At 42.4% G+C, this 22,175-nt stretch overlaps 1 protein-coding gene across 4 annotated transcripts in view; it reads left to right on the top strand.

Moving 5' to 3' along the window:
• The window catches only part of LOC122806803 (protein SSUH2 homolog), a 621,468-nt gene that overhangs the window by 514,872 nt on the left and 84,421 nt on the right, over positions 1–22,175 (top strand). For all 4 annotated transcript variants that reach the window (XM_044077526.1, XM_044077524.1, XM_044077525.1 and 1 more), the window contains exons 9-10: positions 2,131–2,213; positions 16,204–16,296. In XM_044077526.1, the coding sequence (XP_043933461.1) occupies positions 2,131–2,213; positions 16,204–16,296 (176 nt within the window). The remainder of the gene's footprint in view (positions 1–2,130; positions 2,214–16,203; positions 16,297–22,175) is intronic.

Below are 22,175 nucleotides of genomic sequence, written 5' to 3'. Positions count from 1 at the left end.
TTTCTGATTATGCACTATTGGTTGCTTGAACCTTTGTTTTAACTTGTTAAATTTTTGTGTGCAGTTGTGTTTTTCAGTGTATAATCTGTGTTTATCAGTATTTCTGTCTGATTTGTTTCATGCTGTGTTCATTGAGCTGGTGTAATGTTGGAAATAGGAAGAAGACCAGTCTACCTTCCCAGTTAATAAATAGTGCATAAGTTAATATTATAAGCCTAGCTGATATCTAGAGGTCAGAAACAAACCCTGCACGTTGTATCTGTGAGGGTTAACCATTATGTCAACCTTTCCCCCCAGTAAAATAAATGGGAGAGCTGAAGCCTATCCTCTACAGATTGGTTACAATGGAAGGAAACATTCTAGAGAGGACATCAGTACATTACATGTTAAGACACACAGAGAAAACACAAATACACATACAATTGTGCACTCACTCACTCACACACACACACACACACACACACACACACACACACACACACACACACATACACACATACACACATACACACATGCACACACATGCACACACACACACACACACACACACACACACACACACACACATCTACAGCTATGAGCAATTTGATGGATCACGAGTTTCCAAAAGCCATGAGTTTGGGATGTGGGTGGGATGTGGATGTACCAAAAGAACCCTAATGGACAGATGGAGGACATGCAGATTCCTTATAGAAGGCACCACAGTGAACCAATGTTGAGAACCAGACAGTGTGAGGCTGCTATGTTAACTACTGCAGCACTATGCAAATTCACCCACAGATATATAGTTAAAGATATACAAATGTCAGAAGAAGAGATATAATGTGATAGTATCTCAGAAAAACTCTACCGTACAAATGCAAGATATGAGTGAACAAACTCTTGTTTACTGAAGGCTGTTTTCTCTAGAGATACTTTCAGATGATTTCAAGATCTAAACTGAATCTTAAAAAAAATTGCTAGTCACTGAGGAATATGTAGCTTCTTTAATGCCCAAATACTGTAGTCTAAATGGTGCAGAGCTGGCTGTGGAATGCTTTTGAGTAACTGATGGCTGGGGAGTGGAAGTGGAACTTAGTGCAGCAGTGCTTCCTTTTGGTAGTGACTATGGGTAGTAGCAGTGGTGGGTGGTACATAATTCCTAAAAAACGTGGCTAGTTCTTTGAAATGCATTGGGCATGGGTGTCCTGATTTCTTCCTGCAGTTCTGTGTGATGATTGCTTGGGTCACTATTTTACCAGTTGATCGGATGTTCTACAAGTTTAGCTCAGTGGGCAGGAGATTAGCCAGAGGACCAAAGAAATGTCACTGGAGAGACATGTTGGAATATGACAGAGTATCTATATTTAGAAAAAATGATACAGGTACCAGTGTGAGGGAATGGAGTGGTACCTTTGTGATCTAGACTGCTGATATGAAGTTTAAATTGGAATTTCAACATTCTGTCACCCCTAAGTTGGAGTTTTAACAGATATGTTAGTCCTAGTAAGGGAAAACTAATTAAAACAGTCTACAGAACTGCCTGGTATGAGATCTCATTGTAGTTATTCAGGAAGATGCTAACCTTAGTCAGTTATTTGTGTTTACTGATTCTTGCTGCCCTACTTCACACAAGCAATTTTTGTAGTTCCACATTTTACTGAGCCTCTGTTCCTAAATAAAGGATAACAATGGAATATTAGTCAGATTCACAGAACTATAATTCTATTACATGTTTAAACATCTATAAACTGGAAAGCTATATTACCATGCCATTAATATTCTATACACACATGGTTTTTAGCAGTTCTGATAAAAAATGTTAATATAAACTTGAAAACTATATGGACACAGAGAACATAATCAACAGCACTGTGGAATGAGGTATTTCTCACTCTTCTAACCTGCTGTCTTACTGATGTCATAGGTTTTGAAAGTACTACAGAAACTGCTGCTGATCTGTGTATGGAGAGTTTGAATGTCATATTGGGCTTTAGTCTTAACTTCTGAGCCAAGATGGAGTTGAGTTTAGTCAGAGAGCACTGCCAGGCATCAAGGCTTAGTGGTGAAGTTATGAAAAGGCAAATAAATTACTTCCAAATGCTCAAGTATTAAGAAGTTGCCTGTGTTTTATTTGTGTTTTAAAAATAGGTCGAATGTTGGGTATGCCATGGAAGGGGGCGCAACATGAATGATGACAGATGTATGACCTGTAATGGCACTAGGCTTACCAAGTAAGTAGTTCTAAGTCGAGCAACTTACAGTTTTACATGGGCACAGGGCTTGTTATTAATTTTTAGTCATAATAATTTTTACCTCCCTCTCCGTGGCTCTGACAAGAACCTGTAACCTTTTCTATTTTCAATTTACCAGTGTTGTTGCCATTTGATGTATGTTGTACCTGTAGCCAAGAACCTCCACCAAGGAATGTCATACCTATTTGCTTAGATATAGGGTGTCATCAGATATGGTCAGTGGTCACTGCAGTAGTTAGATGTGCCTGCAGTCTTACCTGGATAGCCCTGAGTACAATGTTTCTGAACAGTGATGCTGTAATATTTTTGTGCTTGCATCCCAGCTGGGCATGTGACTTGCCAAGGCTTACATTGGAAGGAAGTGATTCAGCTTTAGGTTCCTCCTATTCCCAGAGAATGAGAGAACAGGTATGGCCATGCTCACTTTGTTCATTTCATTGACCCACTCCTTTGTCCAGCCACTCATGGTACCCAGGTCACCAGTGTTGTCATCACTGACTTTGCCATGTACTAATGGGACAGCTACATAGGGGGGGCCTACTTTTAGTATAAACTGGGTTGTCACAAAAGACTGTCTGCATGAACATTGCTTAATGTTTTAACATGTTAGCACCTTCATGTAAAACTAGAACTACAGTTCTAATCTTGCTTTATATCCTTTGATAAAAAATATGCTGGAGAAAGTAAATTCTAGAGTTATATTTTCTAGATGTGAATAAATTTTGGTTACTATGTTATTGTAGAATGGCTAACTTACATTATATTTACTGCATTCTGAAGTTGCTTTTATTTTTTGTAAACTCTTGACCTTTATCTGAGGATTGAACCCAGGATCACCTGTATTCCTTGTGGTTGTCACTACCATTCAACAAACATGGAGACTCTGGACAGATAGGTACATGGTTCCCCCAAGAGTATTTTGCCCTTTCATTTAGGAGGCTACCATTAAGGTGATGTTAAACACACAAGCATCCATTCTAGTAGAAACCATGAACCTTTTACTGTTGTATTAACAACTCAAAAGAAAAGGAAAATGCTGACCCTTGTCTGGAGATTAAACTCAGTATCTCCCACAAATCATACACATAAACACACAAAGACATACTCGGAGGCTCTGATCAAAAATCTACCAAAACAGCAGAGGCCACCAAAGCAGACACCCAAACAACTACCACCTCAGAACACAACACCTGCAACACATAGACCACACAGTCAGAGTGTCAAGCAGTCACAGCCCTTAATGCCAAACACAATGCCAGACACACTAGTCATTGGTGACTCCATAGTCAGACACACTGACGTCCCGCTCACCAGACTGAGTAAGGAGAAGGTCACAGTAAGCTGCCTGTCGGGTGCTAGAATCCGCCACATAACGCATGCACTCAGGTCTCTCAACAGCAGGTACAAGTATGACTCAATCATTGTCCACGCTGGTGTTAACGACCTGAGACGCACCTCCTTGGACTACATGAAAAGAGACATAGAGGAGCTCTCTGATTATGTAGCCCAAGCAGGTATGACCCTGACCTTGAGCAGTATCCTACCTTCACCAAGAATGATGCCACAATACAGAGATAAGATGATCAGCTTTAACAATTGGCTTAAACTCTGGTGTCATTCAAAGGGGATCCAATGTCTGTCTGCCTGGGATGACATGCTGGACAAGCCACGCTGCTTCAAGGGATGGCTTGCACTTGTCACCCTGGGATTCGGATTTTGGCAAAGGCTCTTGCCACCCCATAGTGCCTTTTTAGGCAAGGCTCAAATTCTAAACCTACCACCCTAGAACAAAACAAAGAAAAAACTAAGGGTAATGCTGCTCAATGCCAGAAGTCTCAACCTCAAGATGCACTCGAGGCCCTTCTCAGTATGGAGAACATCGATGTCTGTGCTGTGACAGAAACCTGGTTCAAGGCTCCTGAGAGCACCCCAGCACTATCAGGTTTTACCTCATATCATGCGTTCCGGCCCCAAAACCCGAAAAATACCAAGAAAGGAGGAGGGGTATCCATATTCATCAAGGACACCCACACCTCAAGATTGGTGGCATCGCACGATGCATCGGAAACCATCCAGGTGCAATTAACCATAGGCAAGACTGCTCTGCAATTTGTAGCATGTTACAGGCCACCCTCGCAAACTCAGGAACCTCATTTGGCCTTCCTGAAAACACTGGAGGGGATAAATGTATCTCCGAACACCATCATACTAGGTGACTTCAACTACCCTAATATAGACTGGGAACACTACTCAAGCCCGAACACTCTAGCCCAAAAGTTCCTGGAATTCATAAACTCAAATGCCATGGAACAACTAGTCACCATCCCCACAAGAGGAGAAAACATACTTGATCTCATCATCACGAACATGGGAGCACAGTGTTCAACGCCGGAAGTATACCCCTCACTGGTGAGATCTGATCACAAACTAATCTCGCTGGAGGTCCTCATCCGCCCCACCGAAATGAAAAAGACCACAGTAAAGAACTTCTCGAAAGCCGACTTCACACTTCTAAAGACTAGTGTGGTCTCCTTTAAGGCCCCTGAGCCGGCGGTTAACATTACTCAAACCGCTGAATCACTTACAAATGCCTTCTACCAGCACCTGCAGGGCTGCATGGATCAGGCAATCCCAAGCAAAACAAAGACTCTTTGTACCAAAGGCAAGCGTCCAGTCTGGTGGACCCCAGCCATAAACAAACTCTACAACAAAAGGAGAACGCTACTACAAGATAGAGCAAAATCCTTGTGAAAAAAAAAAAGAAAAAAAATATCTCTTGTTTTTCCTGCTTTACTAGTTTAGTCCAGTTTCAGAGTTGCTGATTCCTGGGCTTTGGTTGTAGTTCCTGTGTACTGTTTCCTTGCCTTATTTGGGGGAGAGGAAGTTACCTTGCTTACCAGTGGGAAGCATTGAGCTGCCTTTTGTCCAGTTTTGTGAGGTTTCAGCCAGTAACTAGTAGTTTATTGGTCGTTTTGGGCCAGTTTCTAGCTTTTTCCAGCCCCCTGCTTTAAAACGCAGTAAACGCGTGTTTTTCAGCTTGTACCTACTCAGCACAGACTCCACGTGGGCCAGCAGAGTAATCCAGGCTGCAGAGAGCTGAATAAGCGACTTTTCTTGATACTAAGTATATTTTTTGTTGCTTTCCACATCTGAATACCTAGCGACTGTATTTCGCCTGCCTTTCTAATACATTGAAGCTGTTTTTACTGCATTTAACTTAATATTGCACTTGGAATCCTTGTTTGTTACTATTTGACTGTATTTGTAGCAAATTCTTCTGTGTAAGCTGTAGTAGCTGATTCATAGCATTTATAAGTGTTTGCTGTACCTGTTTCTGCCTGTTTTGTGAAAAAAAAGAAAAAATATCTCTTGTTTTTCCTGCTTTACTAGTTTAGTCCAGTTTCAGAGTTGCTGATTCCTGGGCTTTGGTTGTAGTTCCTGTGTACTGTTTCCTTGCCTTATTTTGGGGAGAGGAAGTTACCTTGCTTACCAGTGGGAGTGGGAAGCATTGAGCTGCCTTTGTCCAGTTTTGTGAGGTTTCAGCCAGTAACTAGTAGTTTATTCGTTGTTTGGGCCAGTTTCTAGCTTTTTCCAGCCCCCTGGTATAAAACGCAGTAAACGCGCATTTTTTCAGCTTGTACCTACTCAGCACAGACTCCACGTGGGCCAGCAGAGTAATCCAGGCTGCAGAGAGCTGAATAAGCGACTTTTCTTGATACTAAGTATATTTTTTGTTGCTTTCCACATCTGAATACCTAGCGACTGTATTTCGCCTGCCTTTCTGTTACATTGAAGCTGTGTTTACTGCATTTAACTTAATATTGCACTTGGAATCCTTGTTTGTTACTATTTGACTGTATTTGTAGCAAATTCTTCTGTGTAAGCTGTAGTAGCTGATTCATAGCATTTATAAGTGTTTGCTGTACCTGTTTCTGCCTGTTTTGTGAAAAAAAAGAAAAAAATATCTCTTGTTTTTCCTGCTTTACTAGTTTAGTCCAGTTTCAGAGTTGCTGATTCCTGGGCTTTGGTTGTAGTTCCTGTGTACTGTTTCCTTGCCTTATTTGGGGAGAGGAAGTTACCTTGCTTACCAGTCGGAGTCGGGAGCATTGAGCTGCCCTTTGTCCAGTTTTGTGAGGTTTCCGCCAGTAACTAGTAGTTTATTGGTCGCTTTGGGCCAGTTTCTAGCTTTTTCCAGCCCCTGGTATAAAACGCTGTAAAGCGTTTTCAGCTTGTACCTACTCAGCACAGACTCCACGTGGGCCAGCAGAGTAATCCAGGCTGCAGAGAGCTGAATAAGCGACTTTTCTTGATACTAAGTATATTTTTGTTGCTTTCCACATCTGAATACCTAGCGACTGTATTTCGCCTGCCTTTCTGTTACATTGAAGCTGTTTTTACTGCATTTAGCTTAATATTGCACTTGGAATCCTTGTTTGTTACTATTTGACTGTATTTGTAGCAAATTCTTCTGTGTAAGCTGTAGTAGCTGATTCATAGCATTTATAAGTGTTTGCTGTACCTGTTTCTGCCTGTTTTGTGAAAAAAAAAAAGAAAAAATATCTCTTGTTTTTCCTGCTTTACTAGTTTAGTCCAGTTTCAGAGTTGCTGATTCCTGGGCTTTGGTTGTAGTTCCTGTGTACTGTTTCCTTGCCTTATTTGGGGGAGAGGAAGTTACCTTGCTTACCAGTGGGAGTGGGAAGCATTGAGCTGCCTTTGTCCAGTTTTGTGAGGTTTCAGCCAGTAACTAGTAGTTTATTGGTCGCTTTGGGCCAGTTTCTAGCTTTTTCCAGCCCCTGGTATAAAACGCTAAACGCTAGCTGAGCTGCCACTGTTTGCCACTGTTGCACACTAGGGCAGCCGGTTAAGCAGGTTTAAACTATTCGGCTACCTAAAGTCCACTCTTCAAATTTCCCTTAAAACTACCTTCCTCGAACTATACTACTGATCAAATCAGCGTATCCTATAACTAAAAAGATCATCTCTACTTGACTCCAAGTAGACTATTCTCTATCTGTTAAACCTAGCACTTGCTCCTACAGTACTTATTACCTTGATACGGCACTCTTGTCATAGATAGTACCCCAAAAAGGCAACCCCCCCATTTCTCGGTCACCCACGTCCCCCGGAATCTTTTTTAAAGTTTTTTGTCTATCCTTCTAGCATGTCGAGGGATCAGTTGCTAATGTCCTCTCCTGCTCAACTGGTGAACCTGGGAATATTGAGGCAATGTTACAATTGCCTCATGTACACAGACAACCCTCTCCTCCTCCCACAAAACACAAATACATGCGAGAGATGCAACTATACGGCCAAACTGGAGGCTGAGCTCCCTCAACATAGGACTGGCAAGACCAGTCAGGAGGAGAAGGTTACTACACACACTATAGACCCAGTCTCACATAGTACCATTACAACCTCAAGTCATACACATAAACACACAAAGACATACTCGGAGGCTCTGATCAAAAATCTACCAAAACAGCAGAGGCCACCAAAGCAGACACCCAAACAACCACCACCTCAGAACAAAACACCTGCAACACATAGACCTCACAGTCAGAGTGTCAAACAGTCACAGCCCTTAAGGCCAAACACAATGCCAGACACACTAGTCATTGGTGACTCCATAGTCAGACACACTGACGTCCCGCTCACCAGACTGAGTAAGGAGAAGGTCACAGTAAGCTGCCTGTCGGGCGCTAGAATCCGCCACATAACGCAAGCACTCAGGTCTCTCAACAGCAGGTACAAATATGACTCAGTCATTGTCCACGCTGGTGTAAACGACCTGAGACGCACCTCCTTGGACTACATGAAAAGAGACATTGAGGAGCTCTCTGATTATGTAGCCCAGGCAGGTATGACCCTGACCTTGAGCAGTATCCTACCTTCACCAAGAATGATACCACAATACAGAGATAAGATGATCAGCTTTAACAATTGGCTTAAACACTGGTGTCATTCAAAGGGATCCAGTATCTGTCTGCCTGGGATGACATGCTGGACAAGCCACGCTGCTTCAAGGGACGGCTTGCACCTGTCACCCTGGGATTCCGGATATTGGCAAAGGCTCTTGCCACCCCATAGTGCCTTTTTAGGCAAGGCTCAAATTCTAAACCTACCACCCTAGAACACAAAAAGGAAAAAACTAAGGGTAATGCTGCTCAATGCCAGAAGTCTAAATCTCAAAATGCACGCACTCGAGGCCCTTCTCAGTATGGAGAACATCGATGTCTGTGCTGTGACAGAAACCTGGTTCAAGGCTCCTGAGAGCACCCCAGCTGTCAGGTTTTACCTCATATCATGCGTTCCGCCCCAAAATCCGGACAATACCAAGAAAGGAGGGGGTATCCATATTCATCAAGGACACCCACACCTCAAGACTGGTGGCAACGCACGATGCATCGGAGACCATCCAGGTGCAATTAACCATAGGCAAGACTGCTCTGCAAATTGTAGCATGTTACAGGCCACCCTCACAAACTCAGGAACCTCACATGGTCTTCCTGAAAACACTAGAGGGATAAATGTATCACCAAACACCATCATACTAGGTGACTTCAATTACCCTAATATAGACTGGGAACACTACTCAAGCCCAAACACCCTAGCCCAAAAGTTCCTGGAATTCATAAACTCAAATGCCATGGAACAACTAGTCACCATCCCCACAAGAGGAGATAACATACTTGATCTCATCATCACGAACATGGGAGCACAATGTTCAACACCGAAGTATACCCCTCACTGGTGAGATCAGATCACAAACTAATCTCGCTGGAGGTCCTCATCCCACCCCACCTGAAATAAAAAAGACCACAGTAAAGAACTTCTCAAAAGCCGACTTCACACTTCTAAAGACTAGTGTGGTCTCCTTTAAGGCCCCGAGCGGCGAAAACAGTACTCAAGCCGCTGAATCACTTACAAATGCCTTCTACCAGCACCTGCAGGACTGCATGGATAAGGCAATCCCAAGCAAAACAAAGACTCTTTGTACCAAAGGCAAGCGTCCAGTCTGGTGGACCTCAGCCATAAACAAACTCTACAACAAAAGGAGGAAGCTACTACAAGATAGAGCAAAATCCTTAAAAGGTAAGACACCCTTGATCACTATAAGTAAAAAACTAAGAGCTCTCATAAAATCATCCAAAGCAAATTTCGAGAGAAAAATAGCTAAAGACTCAAAAGACGATCATAAGGCCTTCTTTAGCTATGTTAGAAACCTAGGAGGAAACTCTCAGATATGCTCAGAACTAGTTCAAAATGATGTGAAGATTACTGATCCTACAGACATTGCCAACATACTGGCTGACAGGTTCAGTGCAGACTTCTCCCCCCCCCTCCCCCCCTAAAGGAGAGATATCTATACCAAATGATTGTAGCCCCCCAAACATCTCTAACGCCCAGGTGAGAACTGCTCTCTCCAAGGCAAAGAACACAGCATCCATGGGACCTGATGGTGTCCCCGGCTGTGTGCTCCATGAACTCAACGAGGAATTAAACCCACAGTTAGGACAGCTGTTTAATCTTAGTCTCACCTCCGGATACGCACTCCAGGAGTGGCGCACAGCGACTGTGGTCCCACTCCACAAAGGCGGTGCCTCCACCGACCCTGGAAATTACCGTCCCATTAGCTTGACAAGCCTTATCTGCAAAGCCATGGAGAGGATCATAATGGATCTCATAAATAAAGACATAGGGAACTTGCAGACTTTGGATCCAACCCAGTTTGGCTTTGTCAAAGGCAGATCATGCCTTTTAAACTTGGTTGACTTTTTCGAAACAGTCACCAAGGCCATTGATGAGGAAAGGCAGTCCATACAGCCTACCTAGACCTGGCTAAGGCTTTTGATACAATACCTCACTCGGGTATCATTGAAAAACTCATCAACTTAAATGTAAACCCATACATTACAAGATGGGTTGCAAACTGGCTGAGTGACAGAACCCACAGGGTCAGAGTTGCTGGCGCCATGTCAGACTCAAGCCTGTCACAAGTGGTGTCCCACAGGGCTCAGTCCTGGGCCCACTCTTGTTTGGCATCTACTTTTCTGAAGTACAAGCAAACACAGGAGGGTTATGGCTGACAAAGTTTGCAGATGACTGCAAACTGGGCCGTAGTTGAAAACACATCCGACACAGATATCCTTCAGAAGGGTCTCACAGAAACGGATAACTGGTGCCAGAGCCATGGCCTAAAGTTAAATGCCAAGAAATGCATAGTCATACCCTTCGGGAAAAATAAGGTTACCCCTAGCTACCATATAGGTGGCAATCCACTGAACACAGAAGAAGTTATTAGGGACCTGGGAACCCAGGTTGACAGTAGCCTTTCATTCGACACTCATATTGCTAAAGTAGTTAGGAAGACCTTCTACATTGCCCACCTTATCATGAAGGGATTCACATCTAGATCAAGGGAAGTCATAGTCTCCCTATACTCATCACTCATCAGACCAATGATCGAGTACAATGCCCCATTCGGAATGTATCTGACCCGACACTTGCAGTAGCTGGAGAGGCCACAAAAGTTCCTCACCAAAAGGATAAAGGGTCTCAAAAATCTGTCTTATGCTGCCCGACTGAAAGAACTCCAGTTATATTCAGTTGCTTACCGCTTGCTCAGAGGTGACCTATGCCTGACATACAAGGCCATGTCAAACCCAGATTTGATGAACATGCTTCATCTCAAAAAATATAGATCCCTCAGAGCCACAAGGGCGGGAGACTTAAACCTCGACACTGTTATTAATAGGACGTGCTGGAGGGATAGATTCATCACCCAAAGACTCCCTATGCTGTGGAACAAAATCCCGGTTTATGTGAGGCAGAGCACCTCGCTGGCCTTGTTCAAGAGGAATCTTGACCAATGGATGGGAGATCGCAGATACACCCCAGGGGTTACCTCAGTGTCACTGCTCGACAGAGGCACAGCAAAATAATGGGCATAGTTTCTCCAAACTAAAGGGGTGGCGTAAGCCACAAAACTATGGGCTAGGCTTATAAATGCCCTCGGGCAGATAGCCTAGTATGAACCTATGAACCTATGAACACCCCATATGGTTGCCACTGCCACTGATCCAGCAAGGAGTCTCTGGACAGTTAAGTGGTACCTGTTTCCCACCAAGTGTGTATTTTCTTTCAATTATGAAGCTATGAAGGTGATTTTATACACAAAAGCATCCAGTGGAATACAGTCTACGAACTTAGTTATTGTATTAGCAATTCAAGAAAAAAAAACTCTGAGCCTTGAGAGGGGATTGAACCCAGAACTCCCCCCTGCATTCTATGCAGTTGTCATGGCATCTGGATCAGCAAAGTGTCTCTGGACAGTTAGGTACCTGTTTTCCCCCCAAGAATACTTTTTCCTTTCAGCTAGGGAACCACCATAAATGTGATTTTAAACATGCAACCATGCAGTGCAGTACAATCTATGAATCAAGTATTGCAATAACAACTCAACAGGAAAGGAAAACTCTGACCCTTGTCTGGAAATTGAACCCAGGTCCAAAAATCAGCTGATCACACATTACCAGCTTTTTTCGTGGTGAGATTGTGGAACAGCACGGCTTGGAGAATTTGCCCTTTCCCCATTGTAGTGTGATCTCGGAGTTGGTATATATAATTACATGGTGGTGGGTGCAGGGGGCAAAAAAAACCTGCACTTTATTTTATTTTCAATTTGCTGGAGTCCAAGCAGTTATGATTGACTAGCTGTGGTTCAATTTTTTTTTCTATTATATGTCATACACCTGTACACACACATATATGTATATGCACATATATGTGTGTGTGTGTGTATATATATATATATATATATATATATATATATATATATATATATATATAGCGAGAGAGAGACGGAGAGAGCTAGAGATAGCTAGATATCTAGACATATGCACACACACATATGTAGGTAAGAGTCTGACATGTAATTCAATAAACGAAGCACAAAGACCATGTACAAATAAAGTCCAAACAAAAGCTGACTCTGGCGGATCCACGGTAAAACTGAAGTGAACAAAAGTGCTTATCTTTTTTATTTTGTATTTATTAAAGTTCAGTAAATTGTAGTTTTACTGTGGATCTGCCTGAGATAGCTTTGTTTGGATGTAATTCAATAAAAATGGACTAAAACTACCTTATTAAATCACACCTGGTCACACCTCACCGTACAACATCTATTAAAGTAAGACCCAAAGAAGCAAGTATTTTTTGCAAGAAGACGATCACTGCTTTACCACACACCACTGCTACTTTAAATGTATCATCTCTGAGATCACACAACAGTGGTAAATGTGCAAATTCCCACTCCCTGCTTTATTGCAATCTCCCACAATAATGAACAAGAATTTTGGAATATTTCCCAGTTTGACCACTTATGCCAGCACTTATTCTGTTCACCAAACTGAGAATTTGATCAGGTGAATGCCAGCTACGCACACTGTGTAAATAACTGTATCTATATTTATGTAGATAGATAGGTAGGTAGATATGGGTATAGTGAAATTGGTCAAATGTTATTTTAGGTGACAGCTTTTGAGAAAGTTTGGTGTGGTTGATGGGGAAAGCTAATTAGTGTTGCTGTGAGATCAGTATAAAACTGGGCTTGGGGAATATGCCCTTTCCCTGTTATATTTAAGTGGAAGGTGTTGTAAAAAGTTCAGGTACCTGCCTCCCTGCAAAAAAACAAACAAACATTGTTTTTGTTTCGCATGCACTAATGTTATGTGTTGAAGCATGCTCATTACACTGTCAGTCTAGTGCAGTTATTTTTTATTTTGTTGTTGATGTGTATATGTATGTGCAGTTATTTTTTATTGTTGATGTGCGCGCGTGCACACGTGTGTGTGTGTGTGTGTGTGTGTGTGTGTGTGTGTGTGTGTGTGTGTGTGTGTGTGTGTGTGTGTGTGCATGTGTATGGTTGTACACAGAACAGATTTTAGTGCTTCTGTCTGTCAACTGCAGGGTTCAGAATTCATTCCTGACTTTCAGATGTTGTTAGTCGTGTATTCATATTCTTTCTGTGTCTATATGGCTATTTGTACTGTGATTTTCTAACACCTCACAAACACGGGCTTCTGTGGTTCATTGGCTTTGTTAAAATATTCTGTATCCTCCATTTAGTGAAAATGAGTAATAATGTCCCAAAGTTTGTAGGGTGATGTAGTATGCCTGTATAATCACTTTTAACAGCTTACTGGGAAGGACGTTGACAGAGTAATCCAAAAACTGGCTTTCTCCATGTCACAGACAATTTCCTGATGGTGACCAAATTGGTCTGGGTTTGAATGGTAAATCTGGACTTTGGAGAAACTTACCAGGGAAGGTTGGAAGTAAGAGTCCAGTACCAGCTTACCTGCCCTGAGGGGTGGGTACTTTTACTGTTCTACTATTCCTGCATCATCCTGGTAGATGGGCAGACACTGTAGAAGGCAGCAGGAAGACGTACATTTCGCAGGAGTGCACTGCCTTTTTTCTTGGCAACAGTTGTATGGAAACATTCTGGCACTCTCTGGGCTACACATAACTAGCGTTGTATTCCCTCTGTTGTCCACCAGAGGCAGAGTAGAGTAGGACGTAAAATTAATTCTGTAAAGATGATGCTGACATAACTTCTAGCCCTTCTCCTCATCACCAGGTTACAGATAAGTCATCAAAAGGCTGCTCAGCTCTGGAAAGTTGAGGTGGCAGTGGTGGGTGCTTGTGATCAGTGGGATGAAGGACAAAGGTGGTCATTATGGCAATAGTAATGCAAGAAGCTTGGCAGGGAGTGGGCCAAGAATAGACCCAACACCAAGAAGAAAGATCCCTCTCCAGAAGCACAATGGTTTTCCCACTGAACAACTTTCAAGGTCAGTGGTTTGCATTTCACAGGTTCAGCTTTACAGAATCTCCAAGTGAACCCAAAAAAAGTGGAAAATTTCATTGTTAAGAGTGCACTTAAGCGTTATTGCAGAAATGGCAACTAGATTAAATTAAGTCACTGTCTGGCGTTTGTCTTTTTCACTACATTAGTTGTAGTCCCCAAGATTTCACTGGGAGTGTCTGTTCATTTTGTAGTGATGACAGTGAACTCATGGAACTAATGTTGGTAGATGTTTTATAATTGTTTCCTTGCCGTGAACTTGATACATTTTCTGCCATAAAGACTGCATTTTTTTATCCAGTTTTTCCAGTCATCAGTTCAGTTAGTGCAGTAGTAGATTCTACGATAGAGCTGTGTGTGTGTGTGTGTCATTTCTAGAGAAATGTCAAACTTTTGCAGAGTACTAGATTTGAACATTAGCTGAAGTGTTTTGGTTTCTTTAAATGCATCTCCTTTTTCTTCTGTCTCGGAATGTAATCAGACAACACATATCATGAGATTCAGAAGTTCACTGCTTGCTTTTGCCAAGCTTTGTCCCTTTGTTTTTTTTTTTTTAACTATGGTCCAGGAGGAGAGTGATGTCATGAATAATTAGTTACAAAGTTCAGCACACTGTACATAATTTTCTCACTCTGTGTAGCATTAGGCTCAGATGAGGCCATTGGTGGAAATGATTGCACGGCCTAGTATTTTGTAATGTAGAAAAACAAAGAAACAAAAAACACTTTTTTTAAGTATAAAAGTGACTGTAAATCTATAGAAGAGCTATTGGTGGCAAATATAGAGTTGTGTTTTCAATGTTGTATAGTACACAAAAATGTAATGGGTCACCAGAACTGTTTGCATACACAGCTGAAGTACTGTACATGTGTAGCTTACACATGCAGTGTGTCACTCGCTTTTGTTTTTCTGATCATGCCTTCTGCTTTTAGGCAGACTTTTGCATGAACAGCTTGGCCTGATTTGCGAGCATTTCGTGCTTACCTGCCCTTCACTTCCTTATTTGGTACTTACTGCTTTTATTTAGCCATGGCACCCCCTTGTGGCTAAGTACAAGCATTTCTGAATCTCAGCACTAGTGTGCAGAAGTTTTATTTGTTAAAAAAGTCTGATTTCTTTTCTGTACTTGGATTTATTTGTGGATGATTAACAGCTTGTTTTATTCAGATCTGCTTCATATGCTAAGCATGCAGAGAACGTCTTCCAGTATCTGCATAGAAAGGACTTCTCAATGAAATCTGCCACTTACTTTGGCCATCTCTTATGTCTTGCTTACCCATTTTATCACTAAATTGTCTTTCTCCAGTCATGATATACAGTTTCACTTTATGTTCTTTTGTTGACTTCTTGTATTGACATACAGCTGGGATAATCTAATTCACCTCCAGGCTTCAGCATACCAAGGTCTAAAGATGCTTAGCACAAGGTCAGAGGTCGGTCTGGGATTTCCATTGGAAAGATCCACCATCTTGTTTTCATTCTCTATGCTTTCTGTATTAACACCTGATTGTATGCTTTGACTTTAGTAATCATGCAGTATCACTAATGGTCACTCCAGAAACCCTAAGAAAATACCTTTAATAATTGCCGCTACTGTTTTTTGCTCATTTAAAACGGCCACAACCAACAAACCTTGTTGGGACTTCCTTTTCTGTATTTCCTGGTAAATGTCTCCGTGACACAATATAAACCATATTTCATAACCAAGTTATGCCCTCTGTAGAATAGTAAATTATGTACGGAATGGATCAGGAAATACTCTAATTTACAAGACTGATTTTTTTTTTTTTAATGTTAATGTCTTTTGATTGCAGGGCTGTCCTTTGGTCAACTGGTGTCCAAGGCAAAAGGTCAATGCAGCACCCCCCCAACACCATCCGGTGCCCTCATTCTGGTCTACCTATACCATCAAGATTACTAGAAAAGCACCCTTGCTAGAGTGGCACCCTAGGTGGCTGCCAAGTTGGCCTGTACCAAAGGCTGGCTATGTTTAATTGTTAATATAAATGTTTATAAACTATATTGTTTTAACCTGGACATGTTGCTTTTAAAATACACATTTTCTTTAGTGATATTGAAATTCCTTTTACTTGTTCCCAGATGCACCTCTTGCAATGGTGCTGGTGGCAAGCAGTGTTCGACCTGCTTAGGACATGGACAAATCCTGTGCTACATTCAGCTTGTTGTAGTCTGGTAAGTGTCAGCTTGTATATTAAAAACATTAAAAAATTTCTCAAAAACACTATGAAAGTTTGAAATATCTGATTATGTACATATAACTTTTATGCTTAATGCATGTTACATATTTTTCTCATTAGTCTTTTTTCAGTTGACATTGTAAAATTAAACTCTAGTAGGTGTCATCTTAAGAGACTATAATGACGTCAATGGTGAAGTAACATACATATGATTTCATTATGTGCAAAATTTTAGTTCAGTGCATATTCTACAGTAGTAATGGGCAACAGAAAATAAGGTAAACTGGGCCTAAATGTATATTTTTTTAGACAAAGTTGTCTGATGTTTTTTAAAAATTGTCAAAACAAGTGAAGCGAGTAACATATTACATTTGTAAATTGTATTGTGAAGTTCAGAAACTCTGGACTTTTTTGCAAGAAAGAGCACAAGAAGCAGAGAACACAATGACAGAACTAACTCCTCTGTTTTGAAATCCTGCATATTTAGTTATTTATGTATTTACCATTTGTTGACTGGGTAAGTGGGCTGGTCTGTTGACCCTTTTTAACCATAACCTGTGTTTGATAATTCAGGCATGAAATAAAAGTAATATTAGCAGTCCAAACATTATGAAAGATAGCATACAATGTCTCAATAAAAAGACAGTAGTTATAAGCTAATAACAGTACATACAGATTGGTATTTTGAATGCAATGAAAGTTAGCACAGGTTGTACAGATAAATATACATGTATTTTAAATACAATTAGAGTTTGATGGTAGACTGTCCAGATGCTCTTCGTGTTTCACTGTTGCAGTCATTACATTTGGGTTATCTGCCTGCAGGTAGCCCTCAGCCTCCCTGAATATCAAAGTCTTGGATTCCTGCGTCGAATGCTGTCTCTTCTTCCATGACGTCAGGGGTATAAAACATGCAGCCGATGCCATTACATCAGTCTTTCTTGCTGCGCGGTGCCCAAAGCAGAAGTAGTTTGCAAGTGCCGGCCGGTCAACTCCTGAATTTTTTGTTTTTGAGTTTCAGAACCAAAGTCTTCAAAAAAAGCTAAGTACCCTGTTGGGGATCCTTTTTCTTGCTCTTAACCAATGTCAGTAAAGGTTAACAATTTTATTACCCGTGAAAACCAAATACGTCATAAAGATTTTCATTCGAACTGCATTCCTTGCTTAGGCCCAGACCACGACGTTCCTCACTGTCGGTTTTGTGCCTTATTCAACCCCCAAACTATTCATTATCGGGCTATTTTTGCAGCAAGTTATTTTGGTACTCGGTGTAACTATCCAGAAATGGCTTCGGTAAGCCATCCAACTACCGATATTCTAGAAAAACGTAAAGATAAATACAGAGACAGACCGCATAGGTCCAAAACTGCCAACGACGCTTCCGTTAAGCTAGTCGCCAGTTCACCGGTACTCAGTGAGGTGCTTTCGCACCCACTACTTCAGATTCGCCGGCCTCTGCTTTCGGAGTCCAGTGTGCCGCGAGATGCTTCTTTGACTATGGAACCTGCGGATGTCTCTACCTTGGATGCAGGCACCGGTTTCTGAAGTGTATTCAGGCCTACAGACTTGCATTTCAAACCAACGCCATCTTCTTCTTCAAGGCCTAAAACTCGACCCACGCCTAGAAAACCAGCATCCAAACTACATGGTCAGGCCCATATGCGTAAAAAACAAATGATAAGAATGGCTGAAGTCCTTATTACTTTAATTAGGGGAAGTCAGCCTTCCCCCTCTAAGAGACCTTGAACTGATTTTCCTTCTGATTCTTCTAATCAGGATTCTGAAATTTCTGTTTCTTCTGATTACCAGGATTTGCCCTTATCTATGTATGAGGATTTTGATGCAGAGGATCCCATTCCCTCTGCTTCCCCTCCAGAAGATTTTTCTTTTGGTGAAACCTTGCACTCTCTTAGGGAGCATTTCTGCTGGGAAAGCCAGGATTTCTCTGACTCCCAAAAGAGGCTTAGGGAATTCTTATTCCTCCCTCAACACAGACCTTTAGCTATCCCTCCTGTTCTGGACATTGTAGATGATGCCTTCTTGGAATCTAACCTGGCCCAGACTCTTTACCTCCAGCTCCCAGAAAGCCTGACAGGTATTACAGAGTACCTGACTCTCACAAGTTTCTCTTCAAAAATCCTACTGCGGATCCAGAGACCATTTCCCAAGGACCAAAAGGCATTAAGGCTACTACTGCTAAAAATCCTACACCCTCTGATAGAGATTCCAGGGCCTTGGACAGATGATACACTTCTGCTACTTTGGCCATTAGGGCCTTAAACTGCCAGTTTCATATGTTAAAGTATCAACAACATATAATGGGTCTTCTTAAACAGAAAATGATGTTATTTCCTAACTGTGCTGAACATAAAGAATTACAAGATTTAATGCATTCTGCTGAACAAGTTGGTAAACATACTTTGCAATGTGGTTTTGACTCTTTAGAAGCATCTTGCAGGGCTGCTGTCACTAGGTCTGTACTTAAAAGGCATGCTTGGCTTAAGGAGCAAATTTGCCAGATCATGTTAAAGCTAAATTACTAGATGCTCCCTTAAACCAAGACCGCCTGTTTGGCAACAAAGCAGAAGAAGTGTTTAAAAAGGTAGAGGAAAAAGCTAAATCTATGCAAACTGTTAAAGATTTCCTACAAGTACAGCCTCCCAGATTTAGTAGGCATTGGCCTGCTAAGAATTGGTCCTTTCCCGTCTCTTCCAGACCTTCTCAGCCCAAACCCAGGAACAGCAGACCACCTAGGTTACAGTCTGAAGGTACAAACAGGCCTAAGCAGTGGGGGGTTCCCACTTCTAAAGCTGGATGTAGTAAGACCCCCCCCCCATGCAAAAATGTCACAATGACTTAACCTTAACCCTTCCAAGCCCTGCTCAACTGCCTGCTCCCTTAGGGGGAAAGATCGCCCTGCATGCAAAAAACTGGGAAGTCATTACCCAGGACAAATGGGTTTTAAATGTAGTCTTCCAAGGATACGGATTCCACTTCCACACCTTACCAACCACAAATGGTTGGCCAGACCTACCCCCAAATCAGTGGGCAGAGGCTCAATAGCATGTTTTCTCCCTTCTAAGTATCAGCGCTATTCAGCCTGTCCCAGCAGAAGAAAGAGGACAAGGTTTTTACTCAAGACTTTTCCTGGTACCCAGAAAAGACAGCTCCTGGCGTCCTATCCTGGACCTCTCTATTCTAAACACCTTTTTGGTAATCCCAAAATTCAAAATGCTAGCACTTCAACAGCTGCTTCCTATGCTAGGCAAAGATGTCTTGTTGGCAACCTTGGACTTAAAGGAAGCTTACCTGCACATTCCAATAAGGGAATCTTGCAGAAAATACCTATGCTTCAGAGCAGGCTCCATGCACTATCAGTTCTCTGTACTTCCCTTAGGCTTATCTACTGCACCCAGAGTATTCACAAAGTGTCTAGCTCCAGTCATTGCATTTTGCAGGCAGAGAAATATTCAAATGTACCCATACGTGGACGATTGTCTGATTCAGGCAGAAAGCCAGGACGTGCTATTAAAACATCTGGCATTTGTAAAGAAACTTCTAAACTCGCTGGGGCACACCATAAACAAAAGGAAATCTCATCTAGTACCCAGCCAACAAATTGTATTCCTGGGAGCAAGCTTGAACACAACTTCCCAGATGGCTTACCTCACGCCAGAGAAACAAGTTTATTTGACAGCCTACTTTAGACTACTGGCCCCAAAGACCCAGCTATCTGCAAGGAAAATCCTGCAAGCCCTGGGGTTCATGGCCTCTTGCGTTCTACTAATTCCATATGCAAGACTGCATATGAGGAAACTACAATGGTATCTAAAAAGCCTATGGTGTCAACATTCGGTGGACTTGGAATCAATGATTCCTATCATGCCTTGTATAAAGACAGAGCTCCTTTGGTGGGCAGAGGCCTGCTACCACAACAAGGGGTTCCCTTTTACTCTACGCCCTGCCACCCAAACTCTAACAACAGATGCATCAAACTATGCATGGGGGGCTCACTTGGCAGGGCGGTGCATTCAGGGCAAATGGCACCCGAGTCAAATGCATCTGCATATCAACCAAAAAGAAATTTTAGCTGTACAGAATTCCCTGACAGCATTCAAGGACTACATTCTTCCAGGACAATTATAGGTAAAGACAGACAATACCACTGTTATGTGGTACATAAACAAGCAGTGGGGAACCCACTCGTACCCTCTCTGCAGACTAGCCATGGCTCTGTGGAACACAGCCTTGTGCTACCAAGTTTACCTACAAGCTCAATTCCTGCCAGGTAAGCTAAAATCACTGGCAGATGACCTAAGCAGAAATCTCATGGACCCACATGAGTGGAAACTGGAACCAAAGATATTCAACCTTTTGAGAAACAAATGCCTCCCCTCAGAACTACCAATTGGACAAATTCTGCACAAGGATTTCCCACAGTCTAGCTTGGAAAGTGGATGCCCTGTCCTTTACCTGGGAAAGCCTCTCAGTTTATGCCTTTCCCCTTCTGCCGCTCCTCTCGAAAGTTTTGCTAAAGATCAAGCAGAACAAACCAAGAACAATACTGATTGCACCAGACTGGCCACGCCAGCACTGGTACCCCCTCTTGCGCAATGTGTCACTGCTGGAACCACGGCACCTGCCTCAGATCCCTTCCCTGCTGTCCCAGCAGGAGGGCCAGATTCTGCACCCTCAGCTTCAAACTTTGAATCTTGCAGCCTGGCTAATTCCTTGAGCTCTCCAATAGCATCCCTCAGTAAGCAGGTGCTAGATGCCATTCTGGAGGCAAGGAGGCCTAGTACTAGAAAATCCTATGCTGAAAAGTGGAAAATATAGTGTTCCTGGAGCCAGGCTCAGGGGATGGGCACAACGGTGCCCAGCTTACTGCATATTCTTCAGTACTTAACAGAGATGCTCCACAAGGGCCTCTCCTTCTCGTCAATTAAAATTCATGCCTCTGCCATTTCAGCACATTATAATAACGAACCACTCCTCTTCTCTCACCCCCTGCTAAAGCAATTCCTCAGAAGGGCCAAAAATGTAAGACCTCCCAGGAGAGCCCCTACTCCAGCCTGGGACCCTTAACTTTGTACTGGGAAAGCTCACTCTGCTTCCTTTTGAACCAGCTGCAACTGCAGAGTTGAAATTCCTTTATTGGAAAACAGCCTTCCTTCTAGCCATCACTTCAGCAAGAAGGGTGTTTGAATTACAGACCCTCATGGCAGTGGAGCCCTTCATCATCTTCCATCTAGACAGGGTGTCCCTCAGGACCAATCCTTCCTTTATGCCCAAGGTGGTGTCTAGTGTGGCCCTTAATCAGTCCATTCATTTGTCTACTTTTTTCTCAAATCCACAAAACAAGGGAGAACGAATACTGCACTCTTTGGACATGCACAGACAACTTAGATTTTATTTGGACAGCACTAAGCCTCTCAGAAAATCTGAACACTGCTAGTTGGCTTTGCTGCAGGGGCAGAGGGGAGGGCCACTTCAAAGCAAACCATTTCTAAGTGGATAGCCCATTGCATTCATTTCTGCTATGAGCACCATGGAAAACCTACCCCACAGAGGATAAGATCAAATTCAACCAGGGCTGCATCTACCTCTACAGCCTTTCTTAGGGGTGTCCCTACCAGGGACATCCCAGAAGCTGCTACCTGGAGCTCTGTACATACCTTCACCAAGCATTACCGCATGCCTATTTTTTCTAAATCCAGAGCTGATTTTTCCACTGCAGTTTTGCAGGGCTTACTAGCTGGTCCTATTGCTCTCTAACTTCCTCCTCCCTTCCTTAGCTTTGGGAATCAACCCAAATGTAATAACTGCAACAATGAAACACGAAGAACATAGTACAGTTGTGTACACTTACCATAA

The sequence above is a fragment of the Protopterus annectens genome, chromosome 7.part0, assembly GCF_019279795.1.
Source record: "Protopterus annectens isolate FY-2018-M chromosome 7.part0, PAN1.0, whole genome shotgun sequence".
Lineage (NCBI taxonomy): Eukaryota > Metazoa > Chordata > Ceratodontiformes > Protopteridae > Protopterus > Protopterus annectens.
Note: the sequence above shows the minus strand (reverse complement) of the source record. Positions and strands in the feature narration are given on the sequence as shown.